A 22,368-nucleotide genomic window follows, 5' to 3' on the forward strand; every position below is an offset into this window, starting at 1 on the left:
GTAATTGCCAGCAAGCTGCTGCTGCCCACACACATCTGTGCTAGAGGAGCTGCTGAAATGATCAGATGGCTTTAAAGGCTCTTAAGAGTCTGTTTTAGAGGGTTTAGAGATATTTGCTGGAGTTATATCCAAAGGCAATGGAATATTTTATAGCATGTGACAAAAATGTTCAATTCAGAGASAAATGTTTCTCTTAAAGATAACAGGACACAGAATCCTGATCCCTAACGGGGCATGTTCAGCTCCAGATTCAGAKCCAGATTTTGGCCCAAACACCCAGCAGATACAGCACAAATGGGCTGATGAAGTAGATGTTACAAATATTAATACCACTGATTTATGAGGAACCATGAAGGTGTCATACAATTTATCAGCTCCTGTGGTTTTGTAGCCACATTTTAGTACGTTCCTATGTGACTTGCAGCCATTTTAGGGCACTTATCTTCTGAATATTCAGTCTAAACATTATCTTATAAAATATTCAGTGACAAATTTATCCCTAACCTCTACACAGATGCTTCCTTAAAGTGCTTAGTTTTTCACTAGCTTACTTACCATTATTAGTTTTTCTGATTTCACTATAAACTGTTTCAGTCCCCTTCTGTACAGGAGCTGGAAAATGTATTGGCACAGAATCAATTTATTTTCCTTTTTTTGGTTTGCCTTATGAAAAGCTCCTTAAACAAACAGAACACACTGTTTTACTTTCAGAGGAAGTAGCTACGTAAGCAGCAATGAGCCTGTGTGAAAAAGCAAGTGCACCCCCTCCCCAAACCCAGCCTGCAAGGGTCTGAGGGAAGATTGTCTCCTTACACATAAAAATGATGATGAAACTCTCCTTCCCTTGCTAAATCTGATTTCAACATTCTAASAATCTTCTTCTGAACTTGAATCAATATTGCTTTAATTTCACTGAGGGTCTGCAACTGGAGAATAGTTTCTCTGGATCACTTTGAAGAGATTCTTCAATTTGTTCTGGGGGTTTAAGGGTCCTAGAGCTGAGGAGATCTGTCACTTGGAAGACTAGCTACACCCTCTTTTGGCAACTAGCTGATTCAATCTTAAGGGCACAAAAAAAATTATCTAAATTGCTATTCTTTGTGAAATGCCTCTTTAAATTCAGGGAGCTAACACGTAAGAATTGAGTTGCAAAACTGCTGTWAATTTAAACAATAGGTGTTACACTTCACCAAGTGTCTAATCACAGCTTTCAAACTTGCAGTTTTGGCATGAACTTTGTTTGCAAAATGATTTGAAGATCTCAAGGCATATTTCATATGTTTATCTACTATTGCTTTCATGATCAATTCAGTTTCCAGTGGGGTAAGAAGTAATCTTCTTGGAATTTTAATAGTAGGTAGCTCATTTTGTTTAGGACTCTTTTTTTAGCAGGTTACAGTCCTAAATCTACTCCTATTGTCTCTGTGCAAAGACTTGGTTTGAGGCATTTTCTTAATTTGCTTTTCTTTTTTTCTTTTTTTTTTTTTTTTTTTTTTTTTTTTTTTTTTTTTTTTTTTTTTTTATCATACCCATTTCATTATATTGTGGTATAATGCCACTGCCCATGTTATTTCCTTTGTTAATCTTCCAAAAGTCCTCTCAACACTGAAAAAATGTGCCAGGAGAAATAACTTGGATGGTTTGACGTTTTGTTCTCTCTAACTTTATAATGTTGCCACCCTGCAGATAACTAACCAGATACAGAAGTAAAAAAAGGAGAATATTCTTACTCTGCCATGCTTAGCAGTTCCTCCCTCGTCACTTTAGGGACATTTCCTGATTTTGCTTTAGCYCCTGCCTTTGGTTTTGCTCAGATTGACAATAAAGGGTCTCAATCACTTTGCCACCTTTTTTTCACAACTAAGCTTCAGAAAAGACAAGCTTAGCTCTATTTTTGTCAAGCATACAAACTTGGTAATTACTGAATATAATAAATCCAGAAAGAAGTACTCCAGAAATGACCAGCTMGCTCAGACATGACTGCAAAAACAGGGTAAAGCAGCGTTTTCAAATGTAAGTAATTCTTTACAGATAAAGACAAGATGTACAACCTTCTACAACAATTCCAACTTGTTTTGCAGTGACATTCAATCAATCCCAATTCCCAGAAGTGACATAAAGGCCAYGGTTACAGCTTAGCTACTGCACCATTTATTGCAGCAGCCTTTCACCATACACAAAATATGATTCTCCTGCTCCTGAGAACATTAGTATTGACATTGACAACAGTGGCAGGAGGAACAAATGATTGGAAAGATAAATTAATTTGAGGTTAGGCCTGAGAGATCAAAGAAATCTGGAATTCCTCAAAAGGCAGAAGGAATTAGATTCTATGTGCAGCTGCTGGATGAGCAATGTGTGCCCAGAGAAAAGGTAAATGTGATTTGTTTTGTCTTCATTCAGAACATAGGAGGAATCAAAAGAGGAATAAAAGGGATTTGGAGCAAGGTGATAAGCTGAAAGGTCTGTTCCCTAGGAAGGGCTGGTCAGCCACTGACAGACATGAAAGAATATTGTGACTGGAAACAAAACCTTACAATAACACCAACGTAGCTCAAGTATCAGCAGCAGTCCTGGGGCCAAATTYTCTCTGTGGGTGTACATGATTATTACAAGAGAATATTAAGAAACTTGGCTTTGCTTCTCTTTTCCCAGGAATAAATCTCATCCTGTTTTCGTTGTGATAGGCAGTGCAGAGCTCAAGAAATAACTTGGTTTCATACAACTCCCTCTATTTAAGCAGCATCCTCAGGATGCTCTCAAAGATGAACACATTAAATATTTTCAGTGCAATTTCCATTTTCATAACCAAAGCACTCAGCTGTGTCCTGGGGCAACAAAGGAAATCCACTGGGGAACTGTTGCAACTCTGTGTACCTGAAGCACAGTTCAGTGTTACAGAATCAGTCAGGGCTCTGTGTGCCATGCTGTAGCATGAGGCAGCATTCAATTAAAATAATCTGATCTCATTTGCATACTATATTAAACATTATTCTTGTTTTAACGGGGCTCTGTCTACAGAGCACAGATATTATCTTATTACTCAGTCTGATATACAGGAATATATATCACAAATGAGATGAAAAAGCTGTTTTATAGATGCTGATCTTACATTTAATAGGGCTTTTAATTTAAATAATGCACTATCATATCTTTCCACTCTGCACTGCTGCATTGTGTAGTGCACACTCAGATACAGTTGGAACAATTATTAGCCCTATCCTGAAAAAGAGTACAACAACTCTAGAACTTCAGTGCAGGATTTAGCAGAGGTGGGTAAATAGCATGCTTAAAACAGAGGGAGAAGTCAGTGATGAATGATAGCAGGAAGTGAAAGCAGAAAGGACAGGAGGACTGGCTGTTCAGGGAGAGCTTGGCTGCCAAGCTTGAAGAGTGAGCATTCCTGCCCAAACATCTGTGTCACCAACTAAACAATCATGCCTTTGGTCTCTGAAATAAGTGACTAGTCCTTCCTACCAGGAAGAAGGAAATTTATCCATTTCTTCCTCAGTGTGCTTCTCATTCAGTTGAAGCAAAGAAGCAAGAGCAGAGCATAAACATCTCTTGCAGGGTTTGTACACCCTCAGCTACCTGGAGCTTTTTGCAAATTCCTGAAAGGTTTAACACCTTTCAGCACAAGGCCATAATGGCATCAGAGTTCTCCAGATGATACAGAAGTGGGCATTTGGGTGGTGGATAAATTTCCATGGATATTTCTCCTTCAAGATTGCAGACGTGTACCTCAGCCCCAYGCTCTGAGGTCTGGGTAGTGCAGAGAGGACAAAGTTATCTGGACATCAATATCCTCATTTCTCTGTGTAAGGTGCCACAAAATCCAGGATGGTCTCCAGGCCTCTCCAGACTGAGACTAAATCAGCACTGCTCTGCCTCCTCTGTCACAAGGGAATTACAGCTTTGACCCTTCAACCAGTTCCTTTACAAAGGAGGAAATTCCACTGGCTTCTGTTCTCTCCATTATCTTACCCTGTGGCAACTTCAAGTGGCTCTCAGTGAATTTGGCCCCTTTAACACRGATATTTCACAGCAGCCTTGTGCTTAGGGCCACAGCACACCAAGCACAACCCTTTTATTCCCAGCAGWGTCAGGGAGCAGCAACAAGCCCAGAGTTGCTCCCAAACATAAACAATAGAGGCCAGAGAGTTTGTTACCTCTGTGAGGATCGAGCGTTGACACTTCAACTTCAGTGTAATCCACCTCAGCACTCTCGAGGTCAGGTCCTGCCCCAAAAATATCAAGAAGATGTTTCTTTGTAGGACTGCACGGTTTGTTTGRGCTGTGGGCCTGATCCTGCTGCCACTGGAATTAATGGACAAGGCCCAATTGACTTTAAAATGTGCAGGACCAGGCCCTGCTGATGGCTAGTGGGAGTTACTCTGCTAAGTTGTAAGAATGATGCCTTAGGATTTTTAGTTTCTATATTTTCATGTGTCTGTATTCTTGTATTTCTCTAGTACAACACCAAAACTATTGTTCTCCCATCTTTAGACAAAACAATCCCTCTCTGARCCTGAATCCAAGGACACCTCGCTGCCTCAGAGCCCCAAAATATGGAAACAGCAGTGAGTTGTGGGTGAGCAAGTTTGGGGTGGTTGACATCATCACCTGAAGATCATTGGAGCATTAAGACCCAATATGTTCATAAGGCAGAACTTATAAAAGGTGAAAGTCTCATGACTCAGTGTCCATTTTGGGTGCAGCCCCAGGAGGAGGCTTTTGTCTGCCCTAATGTTCCAGTAGGCCTGGTAGGCCTGGATTAAAGTTGTCTATTCTCATTCTCTGAAGTTTGTCTGGTSTCTGTTTCAGGTGAGCATGATTTCTAAGGCATCAGGACAACCCATTCCTAAGGGTCATCCCAATCCAAAGGTCAGCAGACCAACTAAAGGCAGGTTTCTGAAACTGTGGGGCATGCAAATTGTGCCTAAAACTGTTATGTGCAATGGAACACCTTCAAAAGTGTTCAAAAGGCACAACACAAAATGGAGAAGGGAATTATTACAGATTTCCCCTTATTCCTCCTTCAGCTTCCTCTTCCTATTATTTTCTGCTTCTTTTCTGTGGCTGCTATGGCAGGACACTTCCCATTCTCTGCTTTCCTCAGATTTAAAGCAATCTTTAAGTCTTTCATGGTCTCCCTCATCACTTCTCCTCTCCAAATTTCTGTTTTGCCAAATCACAAAAATGTCAGCACTTTTCTCCTCCAAGCCCCCTGTAAAGCATTTGGAATGGAACTCATCTTCCTCCTTAAAATGCTTCTCTGCCACAATACCCCCAAAAGCCTGACAACAATCAGACATCGACTTACTAAGACCAGTTTGACAAGTACTGGCTATCTGGCTTCAACAAGAAACTGCCTTTGCTTTTTACTGTAATTTTCTTAGAATGGAGATGATTTTCTACCAGATTTTTCTAAGAGTTGGAAGGAACCACAGCAGTCGTTCAGACTGAAATCCTGCAGGACTGATTTGGCAGATTATTTTATTCAGATTTCACAGGAGGCTATTTTTAGATTTAATTCTTAAATTTTTCAAGATCCACAGAAGTGAAGAAAAGGACAGAGAAGTAAAAAGAAGCAGAAACCTCTAGGAAATACTGAGGTTTTAAAAAATCCGAATCTTTTTTATACAGAACTTACAATTTTGAGTATAAGTTGTATTTTYATACAATCCATCATTAAATGGCCTGGCATCCAGCACAGCTAATTACACTTCATAATGCAGTTGGTGAAAGGGTCCTATCARTGTCRTTTTGCACATGGGAWAAAAGGACYGGCCCTATTAAATCCTTATTACTAYCATTAGAAAACATYAAGAYTTTCAATTATAACATCATTTAAAAATCWATTATTTAAGTATGAAATTACCTTTACTTTCATCTGGTGATTTCAGGTGATTTTCATTATCTTCAATGTAACCTGATCCTGAAATAGGAATGCAAAATTTGACCTGACAATACGTTTATTATAACCAATGAAATAAATGAGTTACACAGCTGCAATTCCCACTGTCATTGTCTGYATTTCTACATGASACATTCTACTTTTAGAWTCCCACTTAAGACATTCAGGTAACRCARGCTTTTTAAATAATCAGCTAAAAAGCATTCAAGGGSCAACTTTGTTTATGTCTTTGTCAAGTGCACTGAGATTCTGTAATGCCCAGTCATGGCAAGTTAACATTTCTATATTGTGGGCCCATCACAGCACCATGTGCTCAAATTTCCTCTCTGAAATAATTTTCTTGCAGCTGTGTCAAAACCAGAAAGTAATTTTCTTTTACCATGATTTCTCCATCTGTGATACTGTCAATTGATTGCCTGGTAGAGGTGTCTGAGCAGACTTATAAACCAATCTTTGTGTAAGACRTGCTCATAAAAACTGTACAAAGAAAAATGACAGAAGATACCTTGGCCAATGTTATTGGTATCCCTGTGTATTCCCAAAATATTGGACCCTATCCAAACAACAACTACACAARTTCAAAACTTTAAATAAATGTTTAGTTAAAGCAACTTTCTAACAGTCTTACAGCAAAATATCCTACCTGAATAGTAGTTTCCATCACTGGTTTGTCTTGTCAGTTTTTCACTTGTCAAGCTTGGAGCCAAGGCAGAACTAAAAAACAAATAAAAGTTGATGTAATTATCCGAAACCAGTCAATAAAACCAACAACATGATTCTGTGCAAAGATCAGTCACTGTCTGTGCTGACTCCTGCATAACTACTGAAACTAATGAAAATTTTGCCTTTGCTTTAGGAGAAGCACAAATAAACTTCAAGGTCAAAAATGTTCCCTAATGCATTATTCATCTTTAAGATCTCTGTATTTTCAATTTTATTCCGTATCAAAATGCATTCAAATACAGACCTGACAYTCTTGTATTTCACTTAGCTGGCCCTTTTTTCTATTTTTAGCGTGTTTCCTCATCCTGTTGTTGTGCTAGCAGGTGGTGCATTGAGCACAACCATCCATTGTCTGCARGTGTGTGCTGCAATAAGCTATATTCATATGAAGCGAGGCTTACAGCCCTTTATACACAGAAATATTTCATCACTACCATAAAGCAAGTGTTGTGGTTTAACCCCAGATGGCAGATAAATATCACCCATTTGCTCAGTCACTCCCCGGCCCTGCCACGGTAGGATGGGGAGGAGGATTGGAGAAAGATAAAACCCRTGGATTCAGATAAAAACTGTTTAATAATTCAAATTGAGTTAATGATAATAACAGCAATGAAAAGGAGAGAGAGAGGAGTGAACCCCAAGGAAAACAAGGGACCCTCAGCCAGCCCCTGAGCAGCGATCGGCACCTCCTGCAGTCCCGGAATCAATGCGGTTTTGCTGCCGGAGCTGTGCTGTGACAGCAACTGGCACCTGCTGCTCCTCAACCTTCAGCAACCCAACAGAAGGGTCCTCCAAGAGGTGGGACAAGGCAGCTGCTTCATTTCCTCCAAGGCTGCGACACTGAAAGCCCAGCAGGATTCTTCTGGGTCCTTGAAATACCCACTCCGGAGASAGTGAATGCCCACGGAGCCTCTGGGCCATTCCCAGTGGGGGCTTCTGCCACACATYCCCAGCCAGGCTGCTCCAGCCTCCAGTACAGGCAGCTCTTGGAACCCCCTCCAGAAATACAACAGGCTTCTGTCCCTTCACAGCCTGACCCCATCAGGGTACACTGCGCACCCAGATCTGCTACAGCCTTATACTCCTGGGGGGCTGACGTTATYGGCCACGTGATCCACACAGTCCAGMAAAACAGGCTGTCCCTCTCTTCCACACAGCTGCAGGCAGAGCCCCAAAAGTCTTGGTCATAGATTTATCCACTCGCTTCTTGTGAAAATGGGTTACAATTCCTTTCCATAGGATCAGGAGTAAGATCAGCCCTTCTACTCTGTCTGAGGAACTGCCCACTGCAGATTGCAGTGGCAACTTTTCTGGAAGAATCCCCTTTTGTGATTATCTTTGCCTGCATTTCATGTAGGGTTGAGGTAGAATTTCCATCCCACTTCCTCATGTTGTCTCTGTAGACCTGCAGAAAAAACAGGTCTCCMCTGGTGTATACCCTCTATATCCTCCCTTGACCAAAAAACTCATACTGTTATCAGCTGAGATTCCAGACTGTGCATGTGGGGAGTACAATCTATATCCTCTCTGAGTTGCCCAACCAGTTTCTCCACAGCAGGGACAAGGAAGAGAGATTTTTCTGTGTACTGCTAGAGCTGGGGAGCCACTGCCTCCACCATTGGTGCCTCTCTGTCTCTTCAGACAATGGTGCCAGTGAGTTGGTGTACGATGATGGTGCACTCTGCTGTACAAGTTTCTGACACGTGGATTGTGCACATTAGACTTCATCTGGATCTGTGAGTGGCCGTGTGTTGTTTGGGTCATCCCTAAGGAATCATCCCTAAGCATGGTTAATTCCCTCCTGTTCTGAGCACCTTTCTCCATTATGATCCACTTGCCTGGGAGAAACRAGATCTTCCTTGGAGAAATACCTTTCCTTCACACTTGACTAGAGTTSCCTCCACAGGCTGAGGACTTGTGCAACTCTTCCAATCACTCTGTCAATGCACCCTTGTCTAGAGAATGATCACAACTGCTTGGCTTCCCTACCTTCTAATCCCACAGCACCATTATCCCAGCATCAGCGTGGCCAGATGATAAAGTGTTCACCGGGATGATGGCTGAAATCCTTTTGCATATCCCACAGCTCACTCAGGATACAATCAAGTAGTTACCTCTTGTTCTGCCTCCTCCTCCTGTTCCTGTTATGACCCTTCTTCTTTACTAAACAACTCATCTTTTCTGCCCTTTTCTTTTCTTAGGAGAAACTGTTACAGAGTTTGGTCTTCTGGTTCAGCTGCATCACCCAGCCTTGGGGTGAGTAATCTCAGTGTTTGTTGCCAGGGTTGGAGTTTGGGTGCCCACTGTGCCTGTTGTGGGGGTTGGAGTAGCTACAAATAATTGCTTAGCCCTGAACAAGATCTGAACCACATTCAGCCATGTGCTGGTTCCTACCAATAGGACCGTGCTAGTTCCAACATCCCAAATGTATTCAAAATTTTCATTATTCTCAAAAGCTCCGGTAATTCGCCCTGAGTAGAAAGGAAAGCTGTGGGAAGATGTCTGCTCCATAGCCTGGCTGTCCCAGGAGCCGGGTACAAGTTGTAATTGTGAATATTTCCCAACAGATGTCTCCCCATGCACAGGTGATGGCAGCGCTGAGTTATGGCAGCCAGGTGAGTTAAACAAAACAACCTCAGCCCTGCCCCGAAGGCAGCAAACACAGGAGGGTGCAAAAGTGCAAGAAAGGTGTTGGTAACACAGCAAACAAATCAACATTGTGACCAGTGGCTACTGAACTGTAAGGAATGCTCGTGACAAACTTGTTTCGACATGCACTGGTGAGATCTATTGTTAAAGTTAACAACTTTTTTTTTTTTTTTGAGTCTCACGTTGGGTGCCAAAAAGGACTGCCATGGTTTAATCCCAGCTGGTAACTAAAYACCCTCCCTCAGCCACCCCACTCCCAATGGGACGAGGAGAAGGATTGGAAAAAGGTAAAACCCAGATAAGAACAGTTGAGATAAGAACAGTTTAATGATTGAAATAAAGTAAAATRTAATAATAATAATAGTAATAATAATAATAATAGAAAGAGAGAGAGAGGGAGGAACAAAACTCAAGAAAAATAAGTGATGCCCAATACAATTGCTCAGAACCTGCTGACCAAGGCCCAGCCCAGTCCTGAGCACTGACCAGTGCCTCCCAGACAATTCTCCCCAGTTTCTATACTGGGCATGATGCCCTATGGTGTGGAAGATCCCTTTGGCCGATTTGGGTCAACAGTCCTGGCCACGATCCTGCCTGGCTTCTTGTGCCCCTGCTCACTGGCAGAGCATGGGAAACTGAAAAGTCCTTSACTTAGTGTAAGCACTACTTAACAACTAAAACAGCAGTGTTATCAACATTATTCTCACACTAAATGCAAAACACAGCACTGTACCAGCTATTAAAAAGAAAATTAACTCTATCCCAGCCGAAACCCAGACAGGAAGGCATCTTACCCAGACATCTCCATGGATGATCCTTTAGCTTGACAGAGAAAAACCAGAACATCTATTAATAAGTTGCACAAGTAAAGAATTTAAAAGTCAAAATGAAAACAAAAATACAGTGATTGTCTATTCATGTCAAAATGATTTCTCCTGGTTGTCACAAAATTCATTACCTCACATCTTATATTCTGTATCTCCCAGGCCCCTTAAATCTCTTTCACAGAGAAGCCTAGATCCCAAACTCCAGATTTTAACCTAACCAGTTTAAGCAGTCTGGGACATCCAATTGCTCCAAATTTTCCCAAATAATTTGCAATGTACTGCATATCACAGGATAAACCACATTTACTTCTTTTCTGAAATAACAAGATCTGAAAAAACATCCTAATGATAAAAGACAAGTCCCTACATGAAACTGTATTACATGAGGGGAAGAAAAWAACCAATCCCACAGGGTAATAATCTAAATTTCCTTCATGAGAACTAGAGAAGTACCTCAATTACACCTGAGTTGGGACCCCAAATCAAATCGTTATAGCTCTAGAAGAGATYAGAAATCTCCTCAGGCCCTGTCTGCCCCTACATTGCCTGGAGCTGAATTTCAGACCTAGGAGTGCATGGGAAYAGTGGAATTGTGGCCTGTATTTGATAACCTTTGCTTCCTTAGTGCCTGCCCAGCACCATTAGTTACATGTTGTGCCCAATGTGTTTGGAAAGCTTCAGCACACTTGCAGCTTCATTTGAATTGAAGTAGATTCTTTTAATGGTGTTTAGTCATCTCTGAAGCCTCACCCCCACCAGCCTGTGCTGCTGTGACAAATGCAAGTTCAACTGTGATGCATCTGGCCCCAGAGAGAAGGGAACCGTTCATTACCCTTTTTCTTCTTACGCAAAAACCACCATAAAGCGACCGCTGCCGCTCCTGCGATGGCTGTGAGGACAAATGCAGCAATGACTCCTTTCTGCCAGGCTGCTAAGATGACTGCAAAGGAGAAAAATGTGTTTAAGAGAGTAGTGATAGGACAACTCTACCAAATTCTGCAGCTCTTGACCTTTCATTTTACTACAGATCAGCCTTCTAACACACTGGGAAGAACTTTGAGGAGGCTTGTGCACCAAGTTCTCTAATGAGCTTCTCCTTTGTGACCAAAACCTCAGCACATCAGTGGCTTGGTTTTAGTTTGCATCTGGCTCCTCTGGCTTTTGGGCATGCCTTAGATTTTTCTGTGCAAGTTGGACAATCTCTGTTTATAAAAACATCTCTCTGTTTAACTTYTGATAGTGGTGGAACAAAACCAAGTAAGGGAGTTATACTTAGAAGCAGCTCAAATCAGATGTTCTCACCTATGATGGTGATATAGATTTCATTAATGATTATGATTAATGAGCTCACCATTGATGGTGATGGGACGGCTCCTGACTTCCCCGCTGGCTCGGTTCGAGGCCATGCAGTAATAGGTGCCCGTGTCCTTCCTCTTCATTGTTTTCTTGTGCCATATGGTTCTGTCTGAGTATTCTCTTGCTTCATGTAGAAGAACATCACGGTCAGTTTTTTTGAAAAACTTGAAGTGGATTGGCAAAGACCCTTCTTTCACAGAGCAGAGAAAAGCAGTTTCACTGCCAACTTCTACTTCTCCATACGGAATGCTGCCCAGACTGGCATCCCTGATTGGTACTACAGAGGAAGGCATAAAGAAAACAAATATTAGCACTATTAGAAATAACTTTGATGACAAAATATTGTATTGTGGAAGTACTTGCTTTAATGCTTAGTTAAACAYAGACTGAATGCACAGTATTAATCTTTCTGAACAGTCTCTGCCAGACAGCATCCTCTAGTAAATATTTTTATACACCCAGAAATAGAGAGGGCATGATAAAGAAACAAAGCAAACACAGGAAGAAATTACACACATTCAACAGAGGTCAGTCAGTCTCTTTCCTTAAAATCCTTTGGATGCCCCTCTGGCCTCAACCTGCAAATGATTTAATTTCCAGATATAATACACTCAGCACTTCCATCATGTAAATAATTATGGTGCAATTCGTGTAGCTCTGCTTTCATAGTTTTGTAGAGTTATGCTCTTTTATGCTAACTGTATGATAACTGTGTTCTTGTAACTTTTAATATCMAGTAGAGGGTATCAGCAATCAGATATAAGACACAGGTTACCATGACTGAGCCCCTGACAGAGAGAATTGCTCTGGAAAATAGAAATCCTTTTCCAGATCTGGTACAGACAGAAAAGACAGAATACAGAGAAGTTGAAGTCATCACCTCAGCAGTGGTGGACTGTGGAAGATTGGCTCACCAGGCTCCAAAACATGGCTTTCTCTTCAGAACTTCTAAACAGTGTCACAATATACCCTGAGCCACAGCTCTAACAGCTYGRGTACATCAGTCYCAGCAAAGAAATRCMCACTTGTTMATGGACTAAGATTGTGCTTTGTGTTTGTTTATATTTGTATCTTGTTATTTCAAACTACCTTGACTTTAAATCTCTCTGGATAAAATTCATCAGAGTTTCATCATTCAGCTTCTCTCTAGTGATAGTAAATGCTGGAACTGATGAACTTAAGCTGAGCCCTAAGGTATTGTAGTCTGGGTGAAAGCAAACACTGTATTAAAAGCCCTGTTTGGGAGCAAGTGGAGAGTGTGCAATAATCCAGCTGACTCAGAAGAAATGCAACAATTCTGTTCTAGTCATACACAACTCAGTRTCAAAACTCAGGAGGAAAAGAGCCCATTAACCACAAGTTTATCCTRTTAAAACCAACACAGTTTGGGTTCAAACCAGAATGCAAAACTGAAAACTCCTTGGCAGAGAAAAACTTCATTTTTAAACATCAAGAATAGACTTCTGCTCAGGTCCAGGACTACTGTGCTGTGATAGGCAACTATTTTAAGTCAAGTGAGCAAAAAGTTGTAAACATTTCATATCCATTTTACTTAGTCCACCATTTGCTGCTACAGTTTCAAAACTCTAAATATTACGTTAGACAAGAAGAAGAATTGAACAGACTTACCTATCACTGTGATATTTAGAACATTGCTAGTTTTCACACCACTGGAGTGATTGTTTCTAGCATCACATTTGTATTCTCCACTGTCATTTAGTCCAATATTTTCATCCAAGAAGGTAGCATATGTGTCATTCGTTACATTTTTCTTGATTTTATCCCCTTTGTAGAATCTGAATGTTATTGGTGGTGTTCCCATCACYGAATGACAAATTAACTGTAGAGGCTTCCCTAACACCACCTCTGGTGAGCCACCAACAACAGAAAGAGTTGGCTTGGAGATTGGAGCTAAAAGGGGAATAAAAAAAAAAAATTTGCAAATTACACCACATAAGGCCAAAAGACACAAATATACAATATTTAGTTAGTTTGCAAACACACTCTRTATTGGGAAGCCCATCATCAATAGGATGGAAACAAGGGGACTTGAACAAATCAGTTGCATGGATAATAGAACATCTGTGAGTTTGAATAAAGTAGCATACAGGGAAAATACGAAGCAAAACAAGAAAAGGATCAGAAAAGGACACAGCTGTGGATCATCCAAACCCCAGAACTATTCTGACCCAAGGAACAAGCCTGGTCCATGTGTGACCTGAGAGGGATTCTCAGGGCCGTTTTGGCAGCTCGAGGAGTCACAACCCCGTTCATCCCTTTGACAGAGTGGAACCMCTGTGCCTGTTCCATGAGAGGGAAGGCAGCAGGAGTGTTCATGGTGTGCTGGTGAGGGGTTGAGTTGGTAGCAGTGAGCTCTTGGCTTTTCTAGAGCACAGCAAACCARATGACCTCTGGCTCTCCTGGCTTTCTGCCTGAAGGGTCAGGGGGAGGGATTCAAGGCAGACACTGACAGAGCTGCAGAGCAAAGTGAAATATTTGCAGAACATTCCTGGCTCCTGCAAATGGTTATGAATGAGAGTTTATCTGGTCCCTAGCAGAACCCAGCAGGCAGCCATGCCAGCTCTCTTCTCCAAGGGCCAGCACTGGAAAGTCTGACTTGATTAGATCACAACACAGCAAATCCTCTGCAGCTAAAGCACATCTCRCAGAAATTCATGTTGCAGGAACTAACAGACACCTGCTAGTTCATGGAGACTGATTCTGTAAACAAATGTCCTTATTTATAAGCTTCTGGTTGAGACCCTCTCCCCACCCTGGTGGGTTCTAAGCTTTTATATCAACTCACCATAAACATTTATCTCTACAGGTGTGCTCTCCTTGACTATTCCTTTTACTTCAGCTTTACAGGTGTAAGATCCAGTGTCATTCACATTAACTCTCATTTCTAGGACTCTGGAACGTCTCAACAGGATGTCCCCACTGGAATTTTTCCGTACTATAGAGAAGTTGGCTGTGTGAAAACCATTAATTCTGCAATCCAAAAGTATTTCTTTATTTTCATCCACCTTTGTCATAGAAGCAGACAACGTTGGCCTGGGGAATAACTCTGCAAGACAWAAAGAAAATTGATTCATTCAAATGGAGCCTGGAAGAATATGACTACATATCTCAAAGTATACAGAATGAAGGACATCCTGATAGTTTATAATTTGGGAACAAAGCAATCATGTTATGTTGATATTATTGTATTTTCAGGGAAAACAGAAACTTAGCAATTGCTTGAAATTACTTTTCTTGAGTTGTTTGAGGATATTATTTCAGCTGGGGAGTATAGGTGGGCAGAAATCAGAAACTAAAATCTAACTAGCCTTTAACTTACAGAAAATTTACACTTGGATTTGGAGGTTACACTGGGATCTTGAGTTCAACCAAATTTAAATTTAAATATTAATACTTTGAGTAAAATCCAGATGAACAGAGGTTTTACCTGACACAAAGACATTCATTTTGGTGGTTTTAGACACCGCTCCTTGCTCCACCTTGCACAGGTATTCACCACTGTCCTCTTGAGTAGCTACTGTGGAGTATTTCAGAAATTTCTTATCTCGTACACTGTTCAGTATTGTTCTGTTTTTCTGCAGGATGATTTCAATGTCCCGCATTTGAGCTACCACAGTTGAACATTCAAATTTTATTTGGTCTCCTTCTGTAACGTTATTGGAGGGCCTGGTGATCAGAGTGGGCTTTATAAAGGGTTCTGCAAGAGAACACAGATACACATATAGATGATAGATACACATATAAATATATGACCCAATTTTTATCTATAGCAAGCAAAGAAATGGAAAAAGAAAAGTAACTTACCCTTGACTGTAATAAGAGTTTTATTGCTGTGTTGTGAGCTTTCCCACTCATCTTTTACTTGTCTCTTGCCAAAGCAATCAAATTGCAAAATRTTATCTCCCTCTTCAACGTAATAGTCCATTTCAGAAAAATTTTGGTTTCGTTCACGTACAAGTTTTTCTTTAGGTGCTGAATTTGTCTTTATCTTCCGGAAAACGAAGTCTAAAGGAGGTACTTCTTCTGGCAGCTCACAACGCAATTTCACAACTTCACCCTCTAAAACTTCTTTTTTGTCAGCAGTCAGGATTGGCTTGGTCATTCCTTACAACAGACAACAAGAAAAGAAATAAAACATTGCATAACTCTGAGATAAACARTATCTCTGATGTCTGTGGGAATGATTCATACTAATCAAGACACAAACAGTTTGCAAGAACCCAAAGATGACCCGGTAACTACTTAATGCTGAATAAATTCTTCCCAAGCTGCTTTTCCAAGGGCAAAAATGACACTTGTAGTCAGGAACACATGGCTAGAAAATGTATGGGTGGAGGTGGCCCCTGTTCTCATAAGAGATGAAAGAACAAGGCTGATACAACATTGTCTCCCAAATCAGTGCACTGCTGATGCTGGCTTTGGCAATGGCTCTCACACCCTGAGCATCTCTGGACRTTRTTTTCAGCATTTCAGGAATTCTGCCCATCTCCCATCATGGTTAYGGGGCTGGCCACAAGCTTTCACAAATAACACTTTCTCCAGTCTGGGGAACAGAGGCTCAGGACAGTGGGGACGTGGCACTGACTGTCACTGCTGTGTCCCGGAGCCTTGGGATCCTGAGCTCATTTCTGTGCCTGCACATGGGGGTTTGTACCACACTCCCTTAAAGCACTGCGATGAAAATGGGTTAAATACACTTTACAAGACACCCTGTTWGGCACTGATTATTGTTCTTTCCCCTGGAGGATGTTCTCTCTTTGTATCACATCTGACAGAACACTCACCTGCCACCCAAACATGGACGGAGTCACTGAAACTSAACTTCACATCTGCTCTCACTCTACATTCGTAGTTTCCTGTRTGTGAAGATTTGGCCACAGGTATCTCATACCGTGCATCTTCTTTGTCTGATACGGTCATAAACACAAGCTTTCCATCTTTWAAAATGGTAAAATTATGCTTCAGCTGGAAATCAGTGTTTTTGCTAATATCAGCATGGCAGATGATTGCCATGGGATCTCCATTCTTCACTTTGACAGATGGCTGAACCCTGATTTCTACTCTGTTGAAAGTAAAAACTTGATAGAAAACAAAAAAGAAWAAGTTATATTTATTTTATAYATTATTATATATTATTATCATTATATTMTATATTATTATMAWTTATTATATATTRTATAATATTATMAATTATTRTATATTATTATCAGTCYAACATAACACTGTTACCTCAAGCTGCTACATTGAAATTACAAAAATTAATTCCAAAATTTACATTTCATTTGAAAAGAATATTGTAATTTAAATTGATAAGCACTTTTCAAAATAAAGTTCATAGTAGTATTTACATATATATGTGTGTGGTTGTGTATAAAAATATTTGTATATGTGCATAGAAATATATWCTGTGTTTATATATTTAATATTTTTATTCTCACAGCTAGAAGAACAAGTATAGAGGAAGATGTATTAGTTTGTTCACTTTCCCTTCCTTTAGAACTTTCACTTTTGGGTTTTTCCCATTTTGGTCAGGATTTGTATTAGAAATTGCAAACTGAAAAGAAAAACTTTGCTGCATCCAAAGTGGTGGCTTGTCCTGTACAGTTACCAGCTATTTATAATGTGTCCTTGCCCGAGAGAGTTTGGGGCATGAAATCAGTGAAAAAGCTGTGAATTCCTTTGCATGTGAACAAACCACATGACAAGAAAAAGCAAAGGTTTCTCCCGGGTGATGGAAAAAGGGCAGCGTGCACAGTGTGTGTGCTGGGAGCCAGACAGAAAGCAAACGTGCTCCTTTCAGAACACAATTCCCAAACTCTGCTCACACATGATCAATTCTTTTGCAGGACCAGGAGACAGTGCATTTAATTATATCCTATAATTTTATCCTCCCTCCTTGCTTGTGGCATGAAAGGGATTTTTACAAACGAAAACAAAATGCTGATTTTCTCTCCCACCTCTTTTATRGCTCAGTAAATAAAACTACTCTAGGAAAGATTTCACCAAAACTTTTATTTAGGTATGAGCAGCACACCTCTGATTTAAACACTATACCAAGAAACATCACTAAGAAAAACCCTTTTTATATAGCSAAATATCATACTGAGCTATTGCACAGCAAATCCAAATAAACTCTAGATATACACCAACAACCGAGGAATTAGTTAAATTAGTTATATTAAATTTGTGCATAAAAACCCCAACAAAACAACACAAAACTACCATTCCCTACCTTTCCCCTGAGCGTAAAGTTCTGAACCTGGGAAAAAAAAAATAAAATAAATGTTATTTTCAAAGACAGGTTGAAAGATAATGCAAAACTGTAAAAAGCCTCACCAAACCCCAGACAAACCAGAAACTCATGTGCCCACCCAGAGATTTAGGTATCAAACTTACACTGCAAGAAAAACACCAGAAGAGCAAGATACATCTCGTTCCTGAAGAACAGACACTTTAATTCCAAAATAAAACAATATTCATTATCAGAGGTGATGCCTCCAGGTGCCGAAACCACGTTATGCTTTTTTTCCCCTGTTGTTTTATGGAAATYGATACAAATTTGCCATTAAAATTTGTAAGTTTTCCCAGATCTTCAGCAGAAAACTGGCTGGATCAAGTAATCGTTCCCATTACTGGAAACTGGAAATGGCAAACAATGAGAATGTATCTGCTGCTCCCAGGCAGATTACTGGTCAGGAAGTGACTGGACTTTTCCTGAGGGCGCCACCAAATGCATTTGCTTTGTTTAATTTCTTAAGGTGTATTAAAAAAACAAGACGTTCCGATGACATTATCCTGCAGTTCCTGTCAATATGGGTATTTTTAAGTCCCGATTAACCATTTAGGAACACAAATTACCTTTGCTGTTTGACCTCAGCAGATACTTGAGCAAATATTTCCCTTCACCCTACCACAGAACTCTTTCAGAGGATAGAAGTACATAATTACTCATTTTCCCTCTTTACCTTCATTTCTAGGTGTCCCATTTTGCTGTGRCAAAGAACAGCTTTACTGCAGGCTGCAAATTAAATTCAAATTATCTTGAAAACTAGAGCTACTGTTGTGGGAGACCAGAATATTGACAGGTGGATCTCTCATMCTACCATCATATATCAAAACCATGGATCTGAGAGACAATAATTTTATTATTATAAAGAGATTTCATTTTATGCAGTTAGGACAACGCAAAGGACACACAACCACAAACCTTAAACCCCTCAAGAAAAAGAATCAGATGGAGCTTCAATTCTCAGCAGAAATGTGCAGCAGCACTGGCACAATCTGAAACAGAGAACACTTCTCAGCTGTCCAGGATATTCCTCTCAGTAGATCAGCTCACTTTTAAGCCAGACTTAAACCATTTTCTCCCTCCTGAAGCCTACACGCCTGACACAGTGAGTTGAAATCAAGCCCTTCAGAAAGTTTCTTGAGTTGTGTGTCCCAGAACTCCCCAAGTTGTGATGTAGTTATTCTTGAAAACTGAGTGCTCAGCTCTAAATCTCTTTATTCTTTCCCCTGTAGACAAAGTCAAAGCTTTCCCTTAATTCCAGCAACATTTTCCAGGCTTGTTAAAACACTGCACAAAACAACACAAAATGCACTCACAGAAGTCCATAAATGAGACAGAGAGTTTCCATAAGCTTCACTGTTTATATGAAATCCCTTTCTTTCCTCCTGGSGTGAATGAAAGCTGTAGTTTTTCTCCAAAAACAGGATTTTAAAGCTATAATTCTATTTCAATGATTGTATTAACCACATAAGCCTGGAATTTTGCAAAGGGAAACTGAAGGAAAACATTCATCTGYCTGACAATGTATCGGSTGCATGAACAAGGCCTCTCTGGCTRTTTCACAGAATGGCACAATAATTCAACAATTAGGACTAAGCTGTTAATTGCAATAATGTTTGTCCTGCTCAGCCCAGGCTGTTTGGAAAACTGGTGGCTTGGCCAGCTGCCAACAACAGTCCCCAGAGACAGGTAAAGGAAAAGGGTAGGAGGACACGTGGCAGGTGGAGAACAAAAGGTAAATCAACTTTGGCTATTGGTAACAAAAAAATAGGAAGGAAGGAGATTTTCCCCTTCCCCTTTTCCCCATAAAAGAATTCAGGAGGATGTAAAAAGCTCAGCAAAAGCACATCAGTCTTTCCCACGGAGGGACAAAGGGGAGTGAGGGTGGGCCAAGATCCTTCAGAGAGCCAASAGTGCTCGGGTCAGAGCCAGGCTGGATTCACACTCAGGTGGAAAAAACACCTTTGAGGATGAAATTGCTCAAGGTTAAGGTTTAATGGGGCCAAAAGCTGAGACTGTTGCCAGGTGTCATTCCCAAATGAAATCCATACCACAAGATCCTACAGGCTGATTGAACTCTTGTAGTCCTGACAAACCTCAACATTGGCATGGAGAAGAAAATCAAGCTTGTATTGATCAAAACCAAAGATTTAAATTCTACTGCAGGAATTTAGGCCGAAATAACATGAAACTTGAAAGAAATCCATTTCAAACAWGCAAGAACATCTTGAGACCATCTTCCATGGTTAAACTGGAAATCACAGTGACCTAAAGAATTAAAACTCATAGTACCTGCAGTAATACAACTGCCTATTTTCCTAACAGCCATTTTACTGTATCACGATATGTATTTCTGAATTACATAAAATCAAATTTATTCTAGAATAAATCCTAGGAAGAACTCTACTCAATTGCTGTTATATYTGTGGGAAAAGCAGGACTGACTTGAGAAATGCAACACTCCTTTTGAAGCAGCCAGAATAACCATTATAATAACCATTATAATGTGACTGAATGCCCTTTGGAACCCAGGGGAATCATCACATTTAATCTACTGCCAATGAATTGGACCCTTCCACACTAAACCTCATCTGGGAATTCCCAATCCCTGTTTTCTACTGGCTGGATCCTGTGCTACTCGCTCACATGTGACATTTCCTAAGAGCCACCAGCTCTGGCAACTGAACAGAGCTTTGCTGCAATGACAGGCAAAGCTTATTTCCCTAACTGAGGGGAAAATGCTGAATAAGATTTTCAAATTTTTCCCTCTGCAAATGCGGTGTTTTCAGCCAGTCCTTTACGACAGGAAAGGGAGCTCAGAGTTCCCAGCACGTTCCAGTTTGTTTCCATGTGCTCTCACATCCTCWCACACCAATTCCAGCCAATCTTCTSCATCCCCTAAATTTATCTCCTGCTCTCAAATGCCTGTTCCTGATGGCAGTTTCACTTTTTTCAGAAAAGATGAAGGCTTCACGTGCACTTCCTTCAAGTTCTACCTCATTGATTTACTGATAAAACATTTCTGGGCTCAGAAATCTTGTCCCTGATAATGGAGGTTCCACGTAATTTCCCGTGTAAGTTCACTGATTTTAAAAACAGTTAATTGCTATGGAGGTGTACCTACAAATATTTTGGATTTTTAAAAAAATTGACCTAAAAATTGATAAAAATTTAGAGATCTGTGTCCATCTATACAAAGTCAATACTTTCCAACAACTATATCAAGAACAGAAGAGCAGCTCTGATTTCCAGTCCTCCAATTCCTGACACATAAAATGGTTTAACTGCTTTGATTTCTTACAGCTGTGAGCTGTTTTGCTTAATTAGCAATTCCTGTTTCATTATACTCATAGATAATAGAACTRTAACAAGCATTGCTGTTTTCACAAGGCCAGACAAATCCCTGGTGAGCTGGGAATGAAACAAGTTCTACCTACACTCAGGGCATATTGTCTTCTTTTGAAAGCAGGACATTTGCATCAATTATTTTTGTTTTAAAAGCAACTCTTAAYACCTCCCTAGAGAAGAATAAAATATTAATTTTTCTCCATGGATTTGAATATTTATGAGAACATTAAATAAATTAACATTGCCTTTTTTTTTGAGGAGTCTGGAAGTTCTGGAATTTACAGAAAACTAAAGTGCCCAGTTTGTCTGGGTATAAATTCCATTTCACAATGGCACCATCTGCTGGGAGATGAGCATGGCAGTGAGGAACACTGGGGTTAAATGTAGAATGACTGATAYCCAACACCTCCTCCAAATGGCAACATAAATTAAACCTGGAAAAGTAACTAAAGGAACCAGTAGACTGATAATGTCAGAATAACACTGAGGGTTTCACTTTGGAATTTTTACTTCTAACAGGAGCTAATTATTACTATTTGGTTTTACATTTCTTTACTGGTACAGTGCGACACAGAAAAGAGCATTAAAAATCTGTCTCGACTTGGATTTCACACAGCACACACTTCCATGTACCTCAGAAATTTGTTCAAATGAGAGAAATTCCTTCTTGCAGAGATGTGAAAGCAATTGCTGATTATCATCATGGTCTCTGAAAACACCTCCAACTTTCTCTGTGTGACTGATTCAGCTCCTCAGGGACATTTTTAGCTGCTGTCCACTATTGGATTAACAAATTCCTCAGTTCAAAAACAGCCATCACACCCTGTCAGTGTCACACAGTGCCCTTTCCTGGCAATACACCAGGATTTGTGTTCATTTTGTTAACATCCAGCATTTCCAGATGCAGCTGGAAAACAGCCCCAAGCTCTGCAGAAATATTCATCAGAGTATGAACACTGACAGGGGAGAGGTCAAAAACTTCTGGCTGGAGAGGGAATTAATCCTGGAAATATTTTCCCTTCTCTTACCATTATTTTAATATTGCTTGATGATTCCCCGAGCATTATTCCACATCGGTTTCATGRGTAAAATTCAGTCAGTAGCGACTCAATGAGCTGATCCAAGCTGACAGAAAATCTTTCAGCAGCCTGGGCAGACCAAGAGGCAGAATTTATTTGCTCCTGATCTGCTGCAGGTGCCCACACACATTGAGGAACTTTGCTGCTCCTCATGGAACT

At 40.4% G+C, this 22,368-nt stretch overlaps 1 protein-coding gene across 4 annotated transcripts in view; it reads right to left on the reverse strand.

Moving 5' to 3' along the window:
- The window catches only part of PECAM1 (platelet and endothelial cell adhesion molecule 1), a 30,267-nt gene extending 12,075 nt beyond the window's left edge, over positions 1–18,192 (reverse strand). For 2 of the 4 annotated variants that reach the window (XM_057368862.1, XM_057368861.1), the window contains exons 1-13: positions 17,890–18,191; positions 17,726–17,752; positions 16,278–16,571; positions 15,298–15,597; positions 14,921–15,190; positions 14,279–14,539; positions 13,102–13,383; positions 11,468–11,749; positions 10,949–11,056; positions 10,084–10,111; positions 6,561–6,631; positions 5,882–5,938; positions 4,170–4,238 (exon numbers count right to left, since the gene is read on the reverse strand). In XM_057368862.1, the coding sequence (XP_057224845.1) occupies positions 4,170–4,238; positions 5,882–5,938; positions 6,561–6,631; positions 10,084–10,111; positions 10,949–11,056; positions 11,468–11,749; positions 13,102–13,383; positions 14,279–14,539; positions 14,921–15,190; positions 15,298–15,597; positions 16,278–16,571; positions 17,726–17,752; positions 17,890–17,923 (2,083 nt within the window). In that variant the 5' untranslated portion in view covers positions 17,924–18,191. Of the gene's footprint in view, positions 1–555; positions 613–4,169; positions 4,239–5,881; positions 5,939–6,560; positions 6,632–10,083; positions 10,112–10,948; positions 11,057–11,467; positions 11,750–13,101; positions 13,384–14,278; positions 14,540–14,920; positions 15,191–15,297; positions 15,598–16,277; positions 16,572–17,725; positions 17,753–17,889 lie in introns of all 4 variants that reach the window. The other 2 variants (XM_057368860.1, XM_057368863.1) reach the window with 2 other exon arrangements.
- Positions 18,193–22,368: the final 4,176 nt, after the last annotated feature.

Source organism: Malurus melanocephalus, unplaced genomic scaffold (assembly GCF_030028575.1).
Source record: "Malurus melanocephalus ecotype Western Australia unplaced genomic scaffold, MMel_1.1 scaffold_98, whole genome shotgun sequence".
Classification (NCBI taxonomy): Eukaryota; Metazoa; Chordata; class Aves; order Passeriformes; family Maluridae; genus Malurus; species Malurus melanocephalus.